The sequence below is a fragment of the Xenopus laevis genome, chromosome 3S (genome assembly GCF_017654675.1).
Source record: "Xenopus laevis strain J_2021 chromosome 3S, Xenopus_laevis_v10.1, whole genome shotgun sequence".
Lineage (NCBI taxonomy): Eukaryota > Metazoa > Chordata > Amphibia > Anura > Pipidae > Xenopus > Xenopus laevis.
In genome coordinates this window covers 5,185,224-5,207,127 of record NC_054376.1, presented here as the reverse complement: position 1 = coordinate 5,207,127, position 21,904 = coordinate 5,185,224, and the positions used below count along the sequence as shown (strand labels likewise).

The window sequence follows — 21,904 nt, the reverse complement described above, 5'->3', positions numbered from 1 at the left end:
ACTGCTGTGTTTGCTTCATAAACTCTACTATTGTTTATACAAATAAGCTGCTGTGTAGCAATGGGGGCAGCCATTCAAAGGAGAGAAGGCTCAGGTTACACAGCAGATAGCAGATAAGCTCCGAAAATAATGGTGTTATCCGTTATCTACTATTTAACCTGTGCCATTTAGCCTTTTTCCAATTTCCACTATTGCTACACAGCAGCTTGTTTATATGAACTACAGTAGTACTTATCTGTTATCTACTGTGTATCCTGTGCTTGAATGGCTGCCCCCATGGCTACACAGCAGCTTGTTTATATGAACTACAGTAGTACTTATCTGTTATCTACTGTGTATCCTGTGCTTGAATGGCTGCCCCCATGGCTACACAGCAGCTTGTTTATATAAACTATAGTAGTACTTATCTGTTATCTACTGTGTATCCTGTGCTTGAATGGCTGCCCCCATGGCTACACAGTAACTTGTTTATATAAACTATAGTAGTACTTATCTGTTATCTACTGTATATCCTGTGCTTGAATGGCTGCCCCCATGGCTACACAGCAGCTTGTTTATATAAACTATAGTAGTACTTATCTGTTATCTACTGTGTATCCTGTGCTTGAATGGCTGCCCCCATGGCTACACAGTAACTTGTTTATATAAACTATAGTAGTACTTATCTGTTATCTACTGTGTATCCTGTGCTTGAATGGCTGCCCCCATGGCTACACAGCAGCTTGTTTATCTAAACTATAGTAGTACTTATCTGTTATCTACTGTGTATCCTGTGCTTGAATGGCTGCCCCCATGGCTACACAGCAGCCTCTTTATATAAACTATAGTAGTACTTATCTGTTATCTACTGTGTATCCTGTGCTTGAATGGCTGCCCCCATGGATACACAGCAGCTTGTTTATATAAACTATAGCAGTACTTATCTGTTATCTACTGTGTATCCTGTGCTTGAATCTTTAGCAAAATAAGTTATTGGAGACAATTCCAAGTAACCTTTAATAATTTATAAACACTCCCCACATTGGTGGTACAAACGGAATAAATGAAGAATCAGGGCTCCCACCTGCGCCCGATGCAGCCGCTTTAGCTCCTCCTGCTTGGCCTGTCTCCGTGCCGCTTTTTGCACCCGCCTTGTTAGTTTAGCGTTGAGCTCCTCGTCCGTGTAGGTTTTCTGTGGGACAAGAAGAACCCCAGGGGAGGGTTAGTACTCACAGCAAACTCACAGCTCTGTGGAAGCAAAGCCTCTAATGTTCATCCCCAGTGTTAGACTGGGCTTCCTAGATCCCACCAGTAGGGTTGCCATCTGGCTGGTATTTTACTGGCCTGGCCAGTAAAAATGATGGTTCATCCCAATGTTATTAATAGGAAAAAAAGATGAATATATAGGAAGGCCAGTATTTTCTTTCAGAAAAGGTGGCAACCCTATCACTGTCAGCAGTTAGATGGAGCGGTAAATGTGACCCAGGGTGAATGTAAAAAATGGCTGTGGGGCTTGTCCTTAGTTGATGCCCACTAGAGCTGGGGACCACCACAAGATCCTCTGATACTCTCATTTGTCCCAGGAGCCCACCCAAAACATCAGCGTCACAAGCCATGACTTTTCATCATCATCATCATTATCATCACTTCACCAGCCCTTTCCTTTGCAAAAAAATACAGATGGGCCAATCCTGTACCGTATCCAAACAAATTAACTATGGGATGATTAGATGGATACTGTATTTATTATACAGATACTGGACTCATCCGGCCAATTTAAGTATCTTGCGACACCTGAACTGGCCCATAGAGGTGACTGGGCTGCACCAATTATCAGCCATAGTTAAATCAGCATAAGGGGTCAGGAAAAGAAATGGAGCTGCACTTGAAATGTTGCTGCAGGAACCGAGTTTGCCCAAGGGCCACACAAGGGCAAAGACACGGGCCGACTGAAGAAAGGCGTCAGGGCCCAGGAGAGCTAAGAAAGAATTAGAGCAAAGGATTTGTAAGGATGTACCTTTGATGAGTATGACCTTCTGAATGCCAAGGCGTGGGGTACATACACCGACTGACACAACACAGCAGGGAGACGGAGCAAAATAAATCGGTTAAAGCAAATGGAATTAAAAAAAACAAATATTATTAATGGCATGGAATGAATTACTTTGCTGTTGGATCTATCGGCACAGGGTGGAGGTATTTATGTATGACTTTTATATATATATATATATATATATGGGACTTTATATATCTGCTATATTTATATATGTATATCATTTTTATATTACTGGGAAGCACACTGCTCATTGGCCTATCCAAAAGGCACAGCACCTTTAGGGCAGAGACACTCGGTCAGATTCGGGGAGATTAGTCGCCAGGCGACAAATCTCCTCTTCATCAGGGCGACTAATCTCCCCGAACTGCCTTCCCGTCGGTGGGATGGCACTCGGAGCGATTTGTTTTCCGAAGTAGCCTTACGAGGAAACTTCAGGTAACTCCGGAAAACGAAGTGCTCCGAGTGCCATCCCGCCGGCGATTTACACTCTAGCCGGCGGGAAGGCAGTTTGGGGAGATTAGTCGCCCCGAAGAAGAGGAGATTTGTTGCCGGGCGACTAATCTCCCCGAATCTGACCATGTGTCTCTGCCCTTAGTGTTTCAGCATTAAAGCAATGAGGCCCCCTTGTGGTCATAAAAAGCCCCACTAATGTACTTGTAAACCCATGTGATGTTGCTTATTAGCAAACATTTTTTATAGTTTTTATAAACTGGTTTGGCTGGAATGTGGTTTATTTTAAGGGGAACATTTTAAGCCCCCCTCTGCTTGATAAATCCAAGGCAACAAATAGTTACAAAACGCAAACCATAAAATGCAAAGAGCTGGAGAATGTCATTATTGAAAAAGAGGGGCTTTTTCTTAACCCTAGGCCCCCTAATGTTAAGGGACTACAAAACCCCACTTTCCTCAACATAAAATCAAAGGTAAATGCTTGCTGGGACTTGTAGTTCTGGAACATCTGGGGGAGGACCAAGGTTAAAAAACAAGGCTAAAGCCGGCCAGGATTCATTGCCACCTTCTTGCTGAACCAGTGGTGGAACATCAACACTAAGCTAGAACCAGAAAAGCAGCCCAAATAATAGTTTACTCTAAAAGTTTACTGATTGGCCAGTCACTGTATTGTTCAAATTTAGATCCCCTATCCCAGCATCCTCAGCTGACAGACTTGGGATAATGTACTTGACAATGGGTCTTGGCACAATGGTTCTTTACACATTTCTCAAGCTCCTGTATAGTGTTATGTATTTAACAAGTTTCTTGTCATTAACAAGAAAAAAATGTGCATTAAATACACTGACATGAAATGGCGCATTTTTCTAAACAATACAGAAAGCCGAAAATGAAAATGGCACACTGGAGGGGCACTTGAACAGTTATCAGGGGCGTAACTATAGAGGAAGCAGACCCTGCGGTTGCAGGGGGGCCCAAGAGTGTAGGGGGCCCAGTGAGACCTTTAATATATCTTGGTAAAATAGGCCAACTTATAAATATTTTGGGGCCCTAAATTGAATTTGCCCAGTAACAACTAGTTATGCCACTGACAGTTATTACTTATTAAGATGTTTTACTGTCCTTATGAAAGATTAAAACATGGGATAAATGGGCCAATGGTTACTAATGACAATGCTGTTTTTGTATTAGTTACACCAATGGTTATAAGGAAACTGCATTTATTTCTAGTTGCAAATCTGTTAGGTCTATGTTATTGTGCTGCAATGCAGCAATGGAAACAATTGCATTCTTTTTATTGAGCGGGTATCAATACAACTGCAGTATGCTGGCACAAGTGTTAGCAAAAAGGCTACGTTAACATTTTTAAATTATAAAAAAGATAAGATACATATATTTATATATACAATTGTGTTCAGAATAAAAGCAGTGTGTTTATAAAAAAGCTTAAAGTCCTTATTATAGGTTTTATTTCCATACACACAAATACATTGTGAACACTGCACATTCTATTCCAAATGAAAACACAAAGGAAAATTGATCAAATGTGTTTTTCCTTAACAGAAAGTGAAGAAAGGGGAATATTCGGCTGTCCCATCATTCTTCTTTCCCAACTCATTGACTGTATAAAGAAAAAGATGTTTCAAGCTGTTGTTTTCCTTTGAATGACTGAACTAATATTGAGTTGTATAACAGTGTTTGTGTGCTGCACATCTGTGTTGTATGGACTCCACCAACTTCCAACAACCTCTTCCACAATTCCTAATGCATTTCTTGCTTTCGCCTCACAAACACCCCATGTCACCCCACAAGTTTTCTATTGGATTAAGGTGCGGGAATTGGGCCCCTCCATAACGTCAATCTTGTTGGTGTGGAGCCAAGATGTTACTGGTTTACTGGTGAGTTTGGGGTCGTTGTCTTGTTGAAACCCCCATCTCAAGGGCATTTCCTCTTGGGCATAAGGCAACATGAGCTCTTCAAGTATTTGTATTGAAACTGATCCATGATCCCTGGTATAAAGGGATAAATAAACCCAACACCACAGTATGAGAAACATCCCCATATCATGATGCTTGTGCCCCCGGCTTTACTCTGTACTGTGACTTCAATTCAGTGTTTGGGGGGCGTCTGACAAACTGTCTGTGGCCCCTAGACCCAAAAAGAACAATCTTGCTTTCATCAGTCCACAAAATGTTGCGCCATTTCTCTTTAGACCAGTCAATGTGTTCTTTGGCAAATTGTAAGCTCTTCAGCACATGTGTTTTTATCAACAATAGGTCTTTGCCGGGGGCCGAAGCTTGGCTTTACATTGTAACAGTATCACAGGTAACTTTACTCCTTCTTTCATCTTCCTGGATCTGATCATTGGCCGAGTCTTTGCCATTATAGATATTCTTCTCTCCATTCCAATGGTCGTTTTACCTTTTCTTCCACGGCTTTCAGGTTTTGGTGCCATTTTAAAGCATATGAAATATTTTTCTGCACTTCTTTATATGTTTTCCCCTCTTCAATCAACTTTTTAATAGAAGCCCGATATTCTTCTGAACTATGTCTGGAAGGAGCCATTTGACTCAGATTTTCAGAGAGAAATGCACCATAACCAGCAGCACAAAATTTGCTCCTCCTTTTCTTAAATAAGGACCAGAATTAGAGCTGTTCACAGAACGAATGCCCTGACTAATTGAATGTCATGACTGTTGGGTCTGTTGGGTTACTATTACTCTACAACAGTAAATCAGTACTAGTAAATTATTTGCCATGTAGAAATATAATTGATACCAAAAACAGTAATTGATCAGGTTAGTGATGTCAGACTGCTATTATTCTGAACACAAATGTGTTATCTATGCCAACTATCTATTATCTATAATTATTAATACAGCCAACTGGCTCTGTCAGCTACCTCGTCTCTGTGCAAGTGAAATGCAGGGGCCCGATGCGAGGCTTTAGGAAACCGCTGAGAGAGAGTAAAGCATGCAAACAAAAAAAGAAATAAAATGAATGGAAATGTTTGTGAGATGGGGAGATTTAGAGACTGGGATGGAGCAAAGCACAATTAACCGCACACCACACAAAGGCCATAGACACTAAACACACCTGGGTCTAATGCTGCCCACTCCCCCCTTTGGATCATTTGGATTCACTTACCTCATGTTTAGATTTCTGGTTGGATTTGTCTAAGACATCATCACTGGACAGGTCTGAGTCCTCAGAGAAGCTTAGGTGACGTCGGAGAGGCAGTTCTAGTAGACAGAGAAAAGGCATTGGTCACTTTATACCTGTATATATGTACCCTGTCCCTATCAAGACTGTAGAGCAGTTATAAAGTAGAGGTCCTCTACACAGGCTACCCTTCAACCACCCCTCTCAACCACCCCTAGTAAGAGTGCTTAGGTATCTGATATATGACTAGATTGGCTGTATTACCTGCTCCACGGACCATGTTTGCCACCTTGGCTTTCTCAGAGTCCACTGTGGTGCTGCTAGATGGAGTGCTTGGGGTAGACTTATCATCAGCCTTCTGCTTTTTTTTCTTTTCTTTTTTATACCCAGAGAAGACAGATTTCCATAAGGACTTGGGTTTGGTGCTATCATCTGCCGCCTGTTTATCAGACAACCGACTGCTTTCCCCTTTAGACTTTTTCTCCTTCTTCCTCGGGGAGAAAATGGATGGTCTCTTCTTGGGTTTTCCGCCTGAACCTTCTGAGGAAGTGACTGAGCCTTCAGGAGCAGTTGGGGGTGTTATGAAGACCTCCTGTGCTGTGTCCAGCTTCAGGGTGGGTGTCTCTGTTTGGGGTCTCATGAAAGAAGATACTATAGCGTGATCGTTGAACAGAGCAGTAGATGGCAGAACTTTGGATGATCTTGTCCCTGTTTCTAGTTGTTTCATTTTGTGCCGCTGTTGTGCTATTGCATCTTTCAGTGCCTGGCTCTTCACAGACTTCTCCCGGACTTTCATTCTCTCCTCTGCCTGTTCTTTGGCCTCCTGAGTTACATCAGGCAAGAGCCTTTTCCTGTGGTGGATTCTCTCCAAAGAAGATGGAATCTCTCCATTCTCCTTGGAAAAAACAATTCTATGTGGTTTCACCCGACTGGTTGGTGGAGTAAAGAACCTCTCTTGGAGGCTAGAATTTTCAGTCCTTTCATCATACGTATCCTCCACATCATCAGCAAAGGGGATCTCATCAACACTTTCAACCAAAGATTTGCATAAAAATTCTTCCCTGCGGGGGGACTGTTTGGGTTCAAGTGGCTTGCTTTGTACTTGGGCTGGGTTGGATTCTGCACCGTTCTGGCAAGACGTAAGGCTTCTACGTAGAGTAGCTGGCTCTTCCCCTTTGGGAGGAGGTGGTGGAGGGCTGGATGGTGGAGTAAGCATGGCTGAATCAGAGGTGTTAAAGCTTTCACTGGCAACAGTATGGGTTATCAAACTGCCATTCAGACCTAAGCCAGAGCTGGTGGAGATATCCTTCTTCTCACCATCTGAGCTCTTCAGCTCCTTCTCAGAAGGGGATATTGGAGTCAGAGGTGAAAGCAGTTCAATGTCCAACCGGGAAGGGTTCACTTTTCTTGTAACTTGTGGCTTCAGAATCGGCGACTTGAGCTCCTCAGGTTTGGGTTTAGGTATCTGAGGCTGAGAAGGAGTTGACGCTAGAGCAGGAAAACTGATTTCAGCCACCCGATATCTATCCACGGGGGCCAGCCCTAGGCTGCGCCTAATCTCAGCACTTTTTGTCCAGAACTCTTCAATAAGGTCAATACGTTTCAGGGCCTCTTTTGTATTAGGGCTAACTAATTTTTCAGATCCCATGACGTGACCAGTAAAAGGCAGTTTGGTTAAAGGAGTAGAGGAGATTAGAGGGGTTGGCTGCTGAAGCATGGCTGGCCTATCTGGGGCATTTTTGGAACCCTCTGTGGACGGCAGTGGCTGTGAGCAAATAGGGGTTGTTGGGGATATAAGTGGCCTTGTGTTCGTCGGTACTGAGGGCGATTTCACAGGTGATGTAGGGATTACAGGTTCTTGTGATGGGACTGGTTGAGAGCAAACAGGAGATAGAGGCGTCTGAGCTTTTGCTTCCACAGAGGCCACTTTGCTGCTGTCCAGAGGAAGATACGGATTTGCAAAGAACCGACCACCAGGAGATGTCACTGTTTTTGGAGACATCAGAGGAACCTATAAACACAGAACAGCAAGATCAAAAACAAACAAAAACATTTAAATGGGTTTTAAAATTCATGTAGTGGCAGCCCTCTCCAATGACGTCATCCCTAGTGGTCAAGGCTGAGAACCAGATCATAATGATCCTCTTTCCCTTCCCTTTATATATCACACAATATTATGCTCATTGAATGCTACTGAGCCACGAAGAGCACTTTTATTGCCTGCCAACCAAGCAACAGGGAAAGAGAATTAACTATTTTTAATTATCATGTGCGTGTAAAGGACAAACACATCCTGCAGTCTTTACAAGAAGTGAATAGTAGAACTGCAACACATAGCCAGAAAGAGAGACAAGGGATTAGAGGCATTGTGTAGGCTGAAAGCAAGGAGGGGACCAGACAAAATTAGACGTGTGTTTAGGTGCTGCTGTCCAGTAAATCACAGAGACAGTGCTGGGTAGGGTTGTGGGTGCAGAACAAGCATTAAAGCTTGTGTTCCATCAGTCACTGGAGCAGAGGGCTCCTACTGAATAGGGAAGAAGGAAGAATAAAGATGAAAAGGCAGGGATAAACAGATCACTAAAAGTGGCCAAGGGTGTGAGAACGGTTGGGTGCGGCTCTGGAGGCTTGACTGGCACAGAGTTATGAGGGTGGAGGAAGAGCCCAGAAGCTGTTTTAGGGAGCCATTCCTAAGGATAGCAGAAGGGACTGGCTTATCAATATCTTTTAATTCAGCTGGAAGGCAGCGGAAGCAATGGAACAGCAGAACCAGAGAAGCAGTTGGAGAAAAGGAGGAACACTGGATACAGGTTAGAGTTTCCTATGCTGAGATTTACTGTATCAGGAGGGATACAAGGTATGAGAGAACTGAAGGAGGAACGTTTTAGAAGGTTGTACTGGCCTGTTGGTACAGTTGCAGTTCAGCATATGGAATTTCTAGCCATATGCACTGTTAAGATTAGGTTCCCCTTCAAATATTTTTTTTTATATTGGGAATTACAGTAAATGGCTGCCCCATTCCTCTTGATTCTGCTGATGCCTGGTTCCCTTTTAGTTAATGGTATGGCATCATGGTTAGTTGTAAAACATTTGACCTCCCTCCGGATCAGAGGAGCCACTTAGCCATTAGGTTAAGAGATATCAGGGCTTATATATTTACAGCAACCCCTGCTAATTATATGTTTGGTGCTGGCCTGAGATTAGTTTGGGGGCTGCATTGTGCAACTCTCTGATCCCCATTAATGATCACAAGGTCACTCATAAAGGTGCCAATAAAGGGTATTGTGTTCAGCTAATTACCTAGTTCCCAGTTCCATAGGAGCCCAGCAAAGTGAAGAAGGGGAGAATGTATTTTTTTCATGACAGTGATACAATCAGCTTGCAAGCAATCATAGCACTGAGCAATAGCCTTTTACCTTTTCTGTTTCTGCTTTGGGGGTCCTGACTGGAGACAGCACGGGGGCTTTTGGTGCCTGAGAAACTGGGCTGGAAACCGTCTCAATTTCTGTAATTACTGAAGCACAGAACACAAAATAAATGTAATACAGTTTATTTCACATTCAGAATACAAATGTGACCCAAACTCCAGCGTGCCATAAGCCTTAGTGCAATAGATATAAGATCTATATAGAGAACTATAAACAAATAAGACAGAAAAATGGGGGAATGTGGGATGCTGGGAGCTTTAAATCAAAAATGGTTGTGTTTCAATATCCCTTTAAGTGACAACCGGTGCGACTGGAACACTGCAGGTACCTGGCAGGACGGGTTGCTCCACCTCAGGTTCTTGGTCTATATCCAGCTTCAGCTTAAACCTCTGGGACTGCTGGAGCCGCTCTTCAGTCTCGGCATCGGACGGGATTCCATTGTCTGTGGTTGTGGGCAGGGGAGACAGCGGACATCTTTATTGTGGGATTTCAATTATGCAGAGTGCAGAATATAAACAATTAATTGTGTGCTAAACACACACACCCCTTTTGTGCACCACAACATAAATATTTACACCTGGCGGCTGGTTTTAGGAAATGAAATAGTTTATAATAAGCAAAGAGCCATGGATATTATGTTCAATTAAATAGAGCCTCATAAATGGTGCTTAGTGATGTCATTGGTACGTTCAAAATGATGTCATGACTCTGAAACGTATCCCCTAAATATGTCGCTGTCAGTCCGCAGCCTTGTGCCTTCGATTATCCTTATAGTTTACAATTGGGGGCACAGAAATGTCAAATTGATGACAAATTTACAAGAACAGCAAGTTTCTCCGCAGTGCTGGGGTCCTTGATTGGATTCCAGCCAGGGTGCTACCTGCAATGAATGTGTATAGTCTCCCCGAGCTTGTGAATATTTTATAAGGGGGAATTCAGCTTGCACTGACCATATTGAATTTGGCTGGGACCTTAGATGGTAAGCTCTACTAGGGCACGGACTAATGTTTCTAATCTCTCTAGAAAACTGGCACTATATAAGAAATACTAATATCCCCACAATCCATGGCTAGGAAAGATTGTGGTTGCAGAGGGGCTGCTCTGTATAACTATTGGGTAATAACACCGTGAGTTTCTTTGTCCTTTTAATGGACTATGTAAGAATCGATGAATTCACTGTAGCACTCATCTGGGTTCTGAGATAATTAATACACAATTTACTCCAAATTCAACCCCAATGTCCTCATCTACGCCCCCATCCTTTCTTACAAGGACATTGGCTGCTGCCTTGGGTCCTTTTAGCTGAATTGGCAGCTTATTGGCTCATGATAAGGATGAAATGATTGGTCTGAGAAATAAAAGTTCAGATTTGTCCAACTTGGACCTCTGCGTGTCTTGCCAGATGAGGCAGATTGAATATGGCGTGCCTAAATTAGTAGATGCTTCAATCTTCTGTCCTGATTCACAGTGAAACAAACTTATTATTGATCTGCTGCCCCCAGTCTTAACTCTGCCACTTGGGGAACGAGAAGGCATTTTAGAAGACACTACAGATGTGATTTACCCCCATAAGCTGCTCCTCTCACAATATGCTAACCCCTATCAGAAAGCCAAGCTTGAAGCACATACCATCACCAAGATCTGCTGAGGTTTCCCCATCACCACCTGCTTCAGCCTGTGCAAGGCATGTACCCAACTCCTCCTCACCTTCTTCATCCTCACCAGTTGCTGAAGGGAGGGAAGAGAGGAGATAACAATGGAAAGTATGGACAGTATAGGAATAGGCCAGAGGAATACAGAGGTGTAAAATGAAAAGAAAAGACATGGCAATGGAGAAGAGCAGGGGGAGAAAAAATGGAGAGAATAAGCAACTTGGCAGGCAGTGCAAACAGCCCTAAGCATCATTTTAGTCACTTGAGCTTGGCATTATGAATGTAAAATACACTAGTTTCAAGTCTCTTTGATCATCTTTCTTGAGCACTGTTTGGGGCCACAGCTTAATGCAAGCACAGACTTGAATATTAATACCCCCTACCAATGAGAGGGGGTTGTTCTGTAGCAAAGAACATTTTGTGCATTAGTTATCCCCTTACATTAAAGGTAAAGCTAACGGAAAATATAACCTTACTTGGAAATAGTGTATTCCCATTTCAAAAGTGCAGTAGGCGCCACTGAGCAGTGTGTTATGGTACTCTGAGGTTTTATAATACCCTGGTTACATTGCTTTACATGTTCCGCTGTAATGCAGAAGTCTGTGTTGTTAAACCCTACAAACAAGAGTATGTCCTGAATGCTACTCTGCGTTCTTCTGCCCCCCTTAATGTACTACCCCATGTGTAGCTGTGAGGCTCTGCAAGGATCTATACTCCTCTGCATGAAGGTGCTGTCTCTGCAAGGATCTATACTCCTCTGCATGAAGGTGCTGTCTCTGCAAGGATCTATACTCCTCTGCATGAAGGTGCTGTCTCTGCAGGCAACTATACTCCTCTGCATGAAGCTGCTGTCTCTGCAGGGATCTAAACTCCTCTGCATGAAGGTGCTGTCTCTGCAAGGATCTATACTCCTCTGCATGAAGGTGCTGTCTCTGCAGGGAACTATACGCCTCTGCATGAAGGTGCTGTCTCTGCAGGGATCTAAACTCCTCTGCATGAAGGTGCTGTCTCTGCAGGGATCTATACTCCACTGCATGAAGGTGCTGTCTCTGCAGGGATCTATACTCCTCTGCATCAAGGTGCTTTCTCTGCATGTATCTATACTCCTCTACATGAAGGTGTTGGCTCTGCAAGGAACAATACTCCCTTGCAAGAAGGTGCAGGCTCCACAAGTAACTATATTTCTCTGCATGAAGTTGTGGGCTCTGCAAGTAACTATACTGCCCTGCATGAAGGTCCAGCTGGTTCTGCAGGTTACTATACTCTTCTGCATGAAAATACTGGCTATGCAGAAGAACATCAGAGCAGCCTTCTTCTTTCTCCTGACAACTTCCTTGACTGCTTGGTGGTCAGACTGATCAGAAACTGACCAGCAGGTGGCGCTGTTGGGACAAAATTCATTCAGTCCATGAGCATTCTGGATAACAGGTCTCCCTACCTGTACAAGCCATTGATGGGTTCATATTGAACACAGATATAAAAAGGCTGCTCTCAGACAAAATCGCTATACATGACCATGTAACACATGTGAAATAGAGACAAAAAGCACGTGGGCAAAAATAAAAAGCAGCAGTGCATGGAGACATCTAAGGCACAGTACATATGGGGGTGCATAGGAGTGCAGATTCCTGGAGGCAGAAGGGTGCCTGCTGTAACCATGCAGAGCGGGACAGGAGTGCGGCAGAGCATTCATGCAGAGCAAAGCGACTGCAGAGCTCTTAATAAGAACGCAGCAAAAAGCTTCTTATCTCTGACGCTTTCTACCTCCTGATACAGACTCCAGCCACGCTCTCACTGGGTCGTGATGGTGGGAAGGGAGATGAGGAGCTGCCCGCAAATAAAAAAGAAAGAAAGAACAACAGAAACAAAGAATATAAATGAATGGAATGCTAATGCTGCTTACCTGGGGGTGAATAGGGACACAGCACAAATACAGCAACCTTATCACTGCTACACTGCAATGCAAATGGCACTGGTTTTAAAGGATAAGTAAACCTTTAAAATAAGTGAATGTAAAAATTGATGAGAGTGATATTCTATTTGGCATTTACATTCATTATTTATTTTCTTTTTATTCCAAGATATTAAGGGATAATGTGCTGTTAATATGAATGAATTTTGTTCCAACAGCGCCACCTGCTGGTCAGTTTCTGATCAGTCTGACCACCAAGTAGTCAAGGAAGTTATCAGGAGAAAGAAAGAGGCTGCTCTGATGTTCTTCTGCTTAGGAAAACAATTAGAAACCTTTCTCACATCTTTCCTAAGCAGAAGAACATCAGAGCAGCCTCTTTCTTTCTCCTGACAACTTCCTTGACTACTTGGTGGTCAGACTGGTCAGAAACTGACCAGCAGGTGGCGCTGTTGGAACAAAATTCATTCATATTAACATAACAGCACATGTATCCCTTAATATCTTGGAATAAAAAAATAAATAAATAATGAATGTAAATGACAAAAGTGCTCTCATCAATTTTACATTCACTTATTTGATAGGTTTAATTATCCTTTAAATGGGATGTAAACTCAACAATTAACTGTGGTACAACCAGAGGCAATGAGGTTTCTCTGTTAATGGGACGTCTATATGTTTGGGCATGGATGCAGGTAGGTTACCTTTGGAAGGAGAGGACACGCTCACTTCTCCCCTCTCCTTTTTAGACCCTCTCCGATGTTCCTTAACCTCCTGGACATGTGTCCAGTGCAAGTCGGCCTTTATTTCCATGGGGTCAATAGGGGAGAGGTCTTGCTGGGAGAGCTGGAGGTTCCTGGCTGAATAGAGGAGCATGGGATGGAGGAAGCAGAAGAGCAAAGGACAGACAGCACCCAAGGTAAGGGAAACAGAAGGACAAAGAGGATAGGAGAAAGTTACAGCATTAAAGAGACAGAGCCCATTATCATTATAAAGAAACAGCATATTGACTTTGGTAGCAGTTATGGTAATGGCCCATGGGATGAATGGATGCAAATGGAGCTCATTAGAGACAATCAGAGTCGGGGAGGGGAGTTTGAACCCTCACTTTTATCCCTGGTGTTCAACGTCCCATGTGCCACTACCCTTAAACCAGCTTGCGGATTGCCAAATACTGTTGATTGGATGTTGAACAAAACAAGTGGATCTCAACACAAACATGGGAGGATCCGGCACACCATATTCTCTGTCCAGACAGGCCAATAGCAATCTGGTGGGATTACAGGACGGAAGACTCCCAAGGTGAGGCATTAAGGCCAAATTGCTGAATGATATTGATCTAGCAGGTGTAAAAAAAGATTTTATATCTAATTCAATGTCATTTAATAAAAGTACATTTTCAACTTGCCACCTGCCAGTGACAGGAGAAAGAAAGAGGCTGCTCTGATGTTCTTCTGCTTAGGAAAGATGTGAGAAAGGTTTCTAATTGTTTTCCTAAGCAGAAGAACATCAGAGCAGCCTCTTTCTTTCTCCTGACAACTTCCTTGACTACTTGGTGGTCAGACTGGTCAGAAACTGACCAGCAGGTGGTGCTGTTGTGACAAAATTCCTTTATATTAACAGCACATGTATCCCTTAATATCTTGGAATAAAAAGAAAATAAATAATGAATGTAAATTAAAAAAGGGCGTAGAATAGCACTCTCATCAATTTTAAATTCACTTATTTTGAAGGTTTACTTATCCTTTCAATCATAGCTGACCCTTTAGGATTAGTAAAAAAAAAAAAAAAGCAATTTCTTTGCAACACCAAAACAACCGCTCAGCGCATGCATCTGTTAATATTTGCTGTATCAGAGTGGGTAGAGGAGCTAATAAACCCGCCCAATGTTAAGATATATTTTTCTCTTTTTTACTGAACCCCAAATAAGGTGCAATCGATACAGAGCCCAAAATAACTCTGGGCTCTAAGTTCAATAAAAATCCAAAAAAGCACTAAGATCCTTCTATGTACGATTTATACATAGGAGTAGAAAATGCCATCTAGAGTATACAGATAAACATATGGGGCTTAGGTCATATAGACTTAATAAATAAATATGCAGGTATGGCAGCCATTATCCGGAAACCCGTTATCCAGAAAGTTCCAAATTACGGAAAGGCCGTCTCCCATAGACTCCAATATCATCAAAAATGATTTCCTTTCTCTCTGTAATAATAAAACATTAGCTTGTACTTGATCCCAACTAAGATACAGTATAATGAATCCTTATTGGAGATCATAAGATAGAGTATTGGATCGCACCTTAGGGAGAAAAGGAAATGACTGTTCCTCTTGTTAAAGCCCCGCCTAAACCTTTGCAAAGCCGCAACTCTGTTCCATGCACGTTGATAAGGATCACGGTTGAGGTTAGGAGAAGAGCAACGTCTTGGATCAGATGAAAGGCGTTAAATTCCCTGATACAGTAGGGTGCTGTTCCGTGCAAGTGGAATAAGTGTCGGGGGGCTGCTGTGACCTCTACACCATGCTTACACAGATACGTCCTACACCCCATCATGGAGAAAGAGTATAACGTTGGGCAGCAGCCATATGGGACACTTGCTGTAGCCAATGGTGAATGTGGACACTTATGTCAGAGGTTATGTCCCGCTTTTGTGCCAAGCTCAGGTTGGTGTCCTTACATAAATAATGTCTTTGATGGGATTCACTGTGCTGACCAAATCCTCAGACAATGGGATTGTGATTAACGAATAAGTAAATCTTTAAACTAAGTGAATGTAGAATTGATGAGAGTGCTATTCAAAGCTCCTTTGTCACTTGCATTTATTTTCTTTTTATTCCAAGATATTAAGGGATACATGTAGTTAATATCCTGTCAGTTTCTGACCACCAAGTAGTCAAGGAAGTTGTCAGGAGAAAGAAAGAGGCTGCTCTGATGTTCTTCTGCTTAGGAAAACAATTAGAAACCTTTCTCAAATCTTTCCTAAGCAGAAGAACATCAGAGCAGCCTCTTTCTTTCTCCTGACAACTTCCTTGACTACTTGGTGGTCAGACTGGTCAGAAACTGACCAGCAGGTGGCGCTGTTGGAACAAAATTCACTCACATTAACAGCACGTGTATCCCTTAATATCTTGGAATAAAAAGAAAATAATCAATGTAAATGACAAAAGTTCACATCAAGTCTACATTCATTTATTTTAAAGGTTTACTTATCCTTTAAAGGGACACCAGAATTGTAGTGATGCATTTGATAACAGTGTCCCTTTAAACACAGCTACAGACAGAGAGTGCAGGGGTGTAGGAGCAATCTTTGGGGTTAATGCATTTCATCTGGGGATGGCAGATAACACTGGGGATGCATGAGATATACCTTTGAATGTACCAACTGTATCTTCATCAGAGATACGCTGTATCCATAGGCCCTGCTGAAGCTCTCTCTCCCATGGGCAATACTCACCCTCTGCAGCAGGGGGCGACATGGACAATCACCCATCCCAAACCCCATGAAAAGAGATGAACAGAGGAGGGGGAAGGAGAGGGAAAGAGAGGCAGAAATGAGACAGGGAAGTTGTACAGTGAGAAGGAGAAGAAGAACTCAAGGTGTAGTATAAGGCACCTGTGCAAAGACAACTTTATGCTCTTCTTATATATTTGGCAACATTTAGCTGATCAGTCGCCACTTTTGTGGGGCCACACAGAGCTGAGGTTGTATGCATTGGGGGAGAACAGAAACTCTTCAGCCCAACACAGAATAGTTTTGTTTTTTCTTTTGCAGAATAGTGTGTATAGTAAGGCAAGATGATGGCAGGTGAAGGGGCAGTAACTGTGGGCTTATCCTGCATTGTATGAATGTGTTCTCCACCTCTATACCCAAGGTCATTGCAGCGTAGAATAACCCCAAGCAAGATAAAAGGGAGGGTAGAAACCAACCTTCACTCATTTCTTCTTCATCTTCCTCCTCTTCATCATCCTCTTCCTCCTCCTCTTCTTCTTCAGTGCCATCTGCACCCTGAGTTTCCACAATCTCCACATGCTCCACTTCCTGACCCTTCAACTTAGCGTGAATCTTGACGGCCTCTTTCCATGGCACCCCACCCAGATCTGAGGGGGGGAGGCACTGCCCTGGCTCCTCCTCTTCTCCCTCCTCCATCTCAGACTCGGAACTGCTGTGAAAACAAAGTTCAAAGATGCATGGGTGCAACAGACAAACACACAGACATATTTGGGCCTATGTACATATATGGATCCAATTTACAAACAGGAAGGGGTGAACCTCACCTGCTGGCCCCCTCTTCCATCTCCCCTTTATCCAGGAGGCTGCTCAGATTATGCTCCGCCAGGGTTTCCTCTGGGACCTCCTCCAGCTCCTCCTTCTGCAGGGAAACACGGTAATTCTCAAGTTCAATACGCTCGGGGGTGGCTCTAAGTCTCTTGGTGGCGCTGTGATCTTCTACACCATTCACACTGGCGCCTGAAATAGGAGGAAACATTGACAGTATGAGATTATGGGCTCATGGATTTACTTGATGGCTATCAAGAGGCATAAAGCTCACTACATTATATCTAATTTACATATTAAAGGCTACACCCACTTACTCATCATTGTTCTATTCGTCTCCCTATGTAATATTGGCTAATGTCTTTCTTTCCTGTTGGACTGAAGACCATCATGATCTGTGCACAGGACCACCTAGCAGCAGTTGCACAAAGGTCATCCTAATTCTGAAGGTAAGTACTGTGTATCTAATCTTCAAATTATCCTGGATCTTAACACCAGCATAAGTGGACTCAACCTGATTATAATGAATTGTACCCAAGAATTAAACCAAAACCTCTGTTAGGGTTTGCATGTTTACCCAATGCTCTTCCCTCTTCCACCCACACTCCAAAACATACAAGCAGGTTCGTTGGCCTCCAATAACACTTCCACTGGTGTGTGTGAATGTGGTAGGGCCCTTAGACTGCAAGCTCAACTGGGCACGAGCTACCAGGAATGATGTTATTAATTCACCATAACAACGAATGCGTTGTATATTGGCTCCATACAAATAAAGGATAAATAAAAAACCAAGAGATTGACCAAAGGATCGATTCCCAAGTCAACTGAAAAGTAGGGTGGTGGTGGTAGTAGTAGTAGTAGTAGATTGAGGTAACCAATAATACTTGTTATTCAGAGTGAGTTTGGCCCAACACTGGGGCTCATTTATCAACACTGGGCAAATTTGCCAATGGGCAGTTACCTATAGCAACCAATCAGTGATAAGCTTTTTGAAGCCAGCTGCAAGTAAATGAATGAAATGCAATGAATGCAGCAATTTGATTGGTTGCCATGGGTTACTGTCCACGGGCAAATTTTCCCAGTGTTGATAAATGACCCTGATTGTGTTTCTATTGTGTTTAAGGGTCGTGGCATACACTCCATTTTCTCTGGTACTGGGTTATACAAAAGTGCATTTTCTGGACACAATCCTCTTTATATTGGTGAGGTCAGGTGAAGTTTTATTATAGTCAGTGACAAGTGGCCGGGGTTCAAGTCAGGGGCGTAACTATAGAGGAAGCAGACCCTGAGTCTGCAGGGGGGCCCAGGAGGTATAGGGGCCCCATGAAGCCCTAATTCATTTACAATTTCAATAAATATTGGAGAAACAAGTCAACCTCTAAACATTTTGGGGGCCTGAAAAATTATTTGCTGTGGGGCCCAGTAATATCTAGTTACGCCACTGGTTCAAGTGTTTCTCTGCAGAGATGTTGTTGGGATCAGAATCCAGGTGATTTTTGACCACACCCACAGCATGTTCTGTTTTGAGCTGATTATTGCGCCAACTGCTCAGCACAGGAGTAGGATAAGAGATTGTTATACTGTACATCTCTGTGCTCACTCACCCATACCTTAGATCAGGGGTCCCCAACCTTTTTTCCCCTTGAACCAAATTCAAAAATAAAGAGAGTTGGGGAGCAACACAGGCATGCAAAAACTACCTGAGGTGCCAAATAAGAGCTGTGATTGGCTATTTGGTAACCCCTATGTGGACTGTCAGCCTACAGGAGTCTCTGTTTGGCAGTACACCTGGTTTTTATGCAACAAAACTTGTCTCCAATCCTGGAATTCAAAAATAATCACCTGCTTTGAGGCCACTGGGAGCAACATCCAAGGGGTTGGGGAGCAGCATGTTGTTCGCGCTACTGGTTGGGGATCACTGCCTTAGATCAAGGGGAACAACCTACAGCTGTACCTACCATCTCCCTAACTGCATCAACTGGTGCAACCTAGGTCTCCTTTGATTCTAAACTACTAGGAGTAAAGACCTTGCAGTAAAGTGCCAACCACCTCTGAAACACCTTTCATCTAGTGCTGCCAGCACCCATATCTATATGTATCTGCACTGTGCACCCAATTATCATTTATTTATAGGAGTCTTCAGATTTATTCAGCAAGTTGAGGGAGTTAAGGGAATTGCTTCTTTCCTTTGGGGCAAACAATGCATATTCATGTGAACTGAAACAATGTCTCATCCTGCAACCAGCCAGAGCCTGCAGAAACCTAGCACCCACCTAGCACCGTACAGAGTAGACCAGTATCTGATAAAGCTAAGCAAGGTTTGGAGCAACATGAAGGAAAAAAAGAGACAGAATTAGGAGACTGAGGAGAAATGTCCTTAAAAGGACAACTGAATCTACCAAGTTACACAGCAGAACTCATGCAACTCCTGTAGATAAGGTGTTGCTCGTAACTGTAGCAACAAGTATTATGGATGGTGAGGAATGGCCTATAATACCCACATTAACCCGTCATCTCTACAGCTGGTATAGCTGGTCATGGGCTGGTATCTGCAGAATTCCAAATATAAACTGGCATATTTGTGTCGATTCTAGCCAGGGAACTATGCACACACCATGTCTGTTCTCCTCGTATCTGGGGGAAAACTGGAGTACCAAGAGGAAACCCAACTCTAAAAAAAGGGGGCTCTTTTTATCAGGACTTGATTGGCTACTGGTCTAAAATGCAAAGCATAGGTGATAGGGAAAGAAGAGTGTAAGCTTTTTTGGAGCAGGGACTCCGTATGATAAATGATCTTTATGAAATAAATTCGATAATTATATTTAACCCCTTGCAGCCCCTATTAAGTGAAACATATGCAGGGGAGGGGAGCCCATCAACTGCAAGTTTCAAGATAAGGGCTCAAGGTAAGTGTTCCCAACTTCAAAGGACTACTCCAGGGCTGTCCAAACTGGAGGACCATAGGCTAGCTGTAGTCCTCCAGTTACAACCCCTTGCCTGTGAGTGAAATCATTTAGATATAACCAGCTCGCAAAGATACAAGGGCTGATTTACTCATTTAAAAAGCACTTTAGCTTGAGGGCTGGCTAGGCGCCATCGGTGCTCCCTAGAATGTGCATCTGAAAGGCTAAAATTCCCATTATGGACACAAGTCTTCATTTTGGAAAACAGAGACCTGCAGGGCACAAAGTACACGTACGGGACCGGTTATCCAGAACGCTCTGGACCTGGGGTTTACCAGATAAGGGTTCATTCCGTAATTTGGATCCTCATACATCAAGGGGCCAATTCATTAACTTCGAGTGAAGGAATAGACGTAAAAAAACTTTGATTTTCAGTGTTGTTTTGGCTACTTCGACCATTGAATGGGCTACTTCGACCACGACTTTGAATCGAAGGATTCGAACTAAAAAACGTTTGACTATTCTACCATTCGATAGCCGAAGTACTGTCTCTTTAAGAAAAAACTTCGGCCCCCTAGTTCGCCCCCTAAAAGCTACCGAACCCAATGTTAGCCTATGGGGAAGGTCCCCATAGGCTTGCCTAACTTTTTTTGGTTGAAGGATAATCCTTCGATCATTGGATTAAAATGCTTCGATTTCGAAGGATTTAATCGTCCGATCGAACGATTATTCCTTTGATCGTTCGATCAAAGTATTTGCGCAAAATCCTTCAACTTCAATATTCGAAGTCGAAGGATTTTCATTCCCCAGTCGAATATCGAGGGTTAATTAACCCTCGATATTCGACCCTTGACGCATCTGCCCCTATGCAGGGGCGTAACTATAGAGGAAGCAGACCCTGCGGCTGCAGGGGGGCCCAGGAGGTATAGGGGCCCCATGAGGCCCTAATTCATATACAATTTCAATAAATATTGGAGAAACAAGTCAACCTCTAAACATTTTGGGGGCCTGAAAAATAATTTGCTGTGGGGCCCAGTAATATCTAGTTACGCCACTGCCCCTATGTCTGCTAGAAAATCATGTAAACCTTAAATAAACCCAATAAACTGTTTTTTTGCTTCCAATAAGGATTAATTATATCTTAGTTTGGATTAGGGATGCACCAATTCCAATATTTTGGATTCGGCCGAACCCCTGAATCCTTTGCGAAAGATTCGGACGAATACCGAACCGAATCTGAATTGGTGGGAAGGGAAAAACATTTTTTACTTCCTTGTTTTGTGACAAAAAGTCACGCGATTTCCCTCCCCACGTGCAAATTAGAATTCGGATTCGGTTCAGCCTGGCAGAAGGATTCAGCTGAATCCAAATCATGCTGAAAAAGACGGAATCCCAAACCAAATTTGGAATCCAGAACAAGTATCAGACCATCGCTTAGTTTGGATCAAGTATAAGCTACTGTTTTATTATTACAGAGAATATATTTTAAAAATGTGAACGCGTTATTCGGAAAGCTCAGAATTTCGTAAAGGCAGTCTTCCATAGACTCCATTTTATACAAATAATCCAAATCCTTAAAAATGATTTCCTTTTTCTGTGTAATAATAAAACAGTAGCTTGTACTTGATCCCAACTAAGATATAATTAATCCCAACTAAGATCTAATTAATCCTTTTTGGAAGCAAAACCAGCCTATTGGGTTTATTTAATGTTTATATGATTTTCTAGTAGACTTAAGGTATGAAGATTCAAATTCCGGAAAGACTCCAGGTCCCAAGTATTCTGTATAACAGATCCTATACCTGCATTTCAAATAAACGGGGTCTACAGAAGGCCTACAGAGTTTACTGGATCACTTGTTTCCGTATAATGGATCCCATGCTGCATGAGAAATAGAGTTGCCACCTTTCTTCTGGTTAAACTCTGGACTGGGGGCGGGACAGTGATGTGACGGAAAGGGTGACATCAGGAGGCGGGGCTAGACTGTGATCGGCGATTGGCCAATTGCCACGTCAATCACAGGTAATCCAGTTTTGACCCGGACAGGTTTTTTGAAGGAGTGTCCGGGTCAAAACTGCCTAGGTGGCA

The 21,904-nt window shown here is 43.0% G+C and overlaps 1 protein-coding gene and 1 long non-coding RNA gene across 7 annotated transcripts in view; one reads left to right on the top strand and one right to left on the bottom strand.

Annotated features, from left to right (window-relative positions):
• Positions 1-21,904, bottom strand: part of mical3.S (microtubule associated monooxygenase, calponin and LIM domain containing 3 S homeolog) — a 118,944-nt gene that overhangs the window by 15,523 nt on the left and 81,517 nt on the right. For 2 of the 6 annotated variants that reach the window (XM_041587911.1, XM_041587913.1), the window contains exons 25-36: positions 16,913-17,105; positions 16,565-16,800; positions 16,005-16,094; positions 13,338-13,493; positions 12,489-12,551; positions 10,702-10,800; positions 9,401-9,514; positions 9,061-9,158; positions 5,912-7,658; positions 5,633-5,727; positions 1,997-2,047; positions 1,064-1,171 (exon numbers count right to left, since the gene is read on the bottom strand). In XM_041587911.1, coding sequence (XP_041443845.1) covers positions 1,064-1,171; positions 1,997-2,047; positions 5,633-5,727; positions 5,912-7,658; positions 9,061-9,158; positions 9,401-9,514; positions 10,702-10,800; positions 12,489-12,551; positions 13,338-13,493; positions 16,005-16,094; positions 16,565-16,800; positions 16,913-17,105 — 3,050 coding nt within the window. Of the gene's footprint in view, positions 1-1,063; positions 1,172-1,996; positions 2,048-5,387; positions 5,442-5,632; positions 5,728-5,911; positions 7,659-9,060; positions 9,159-9,400; positions 9,515-10,701; positions 10,801-12,488; positions 12,552-13,337; positions 13,494-16,004; positions 16,095-16,564; positions 16,801-16,912; positions 17,106-21,904 lie in introns of all 6 variants that reach the window. The other 4 variants (XM_041587912.1, XM_041587914.1, XM_041587910.1 and 1 more) reach the window with 3 other exon arrangements.
• Positions 7,642-16,773, top strand: LOC121402091. Its single transcript, XR_005966537.1, has 3 exons — positions 7,642-8,454; positions 13,383-13,552; positions 16,631-16,773. It is a non-coding gene; the product is annotated as an uncharacterized LOC121402091 (long non-coding RNA).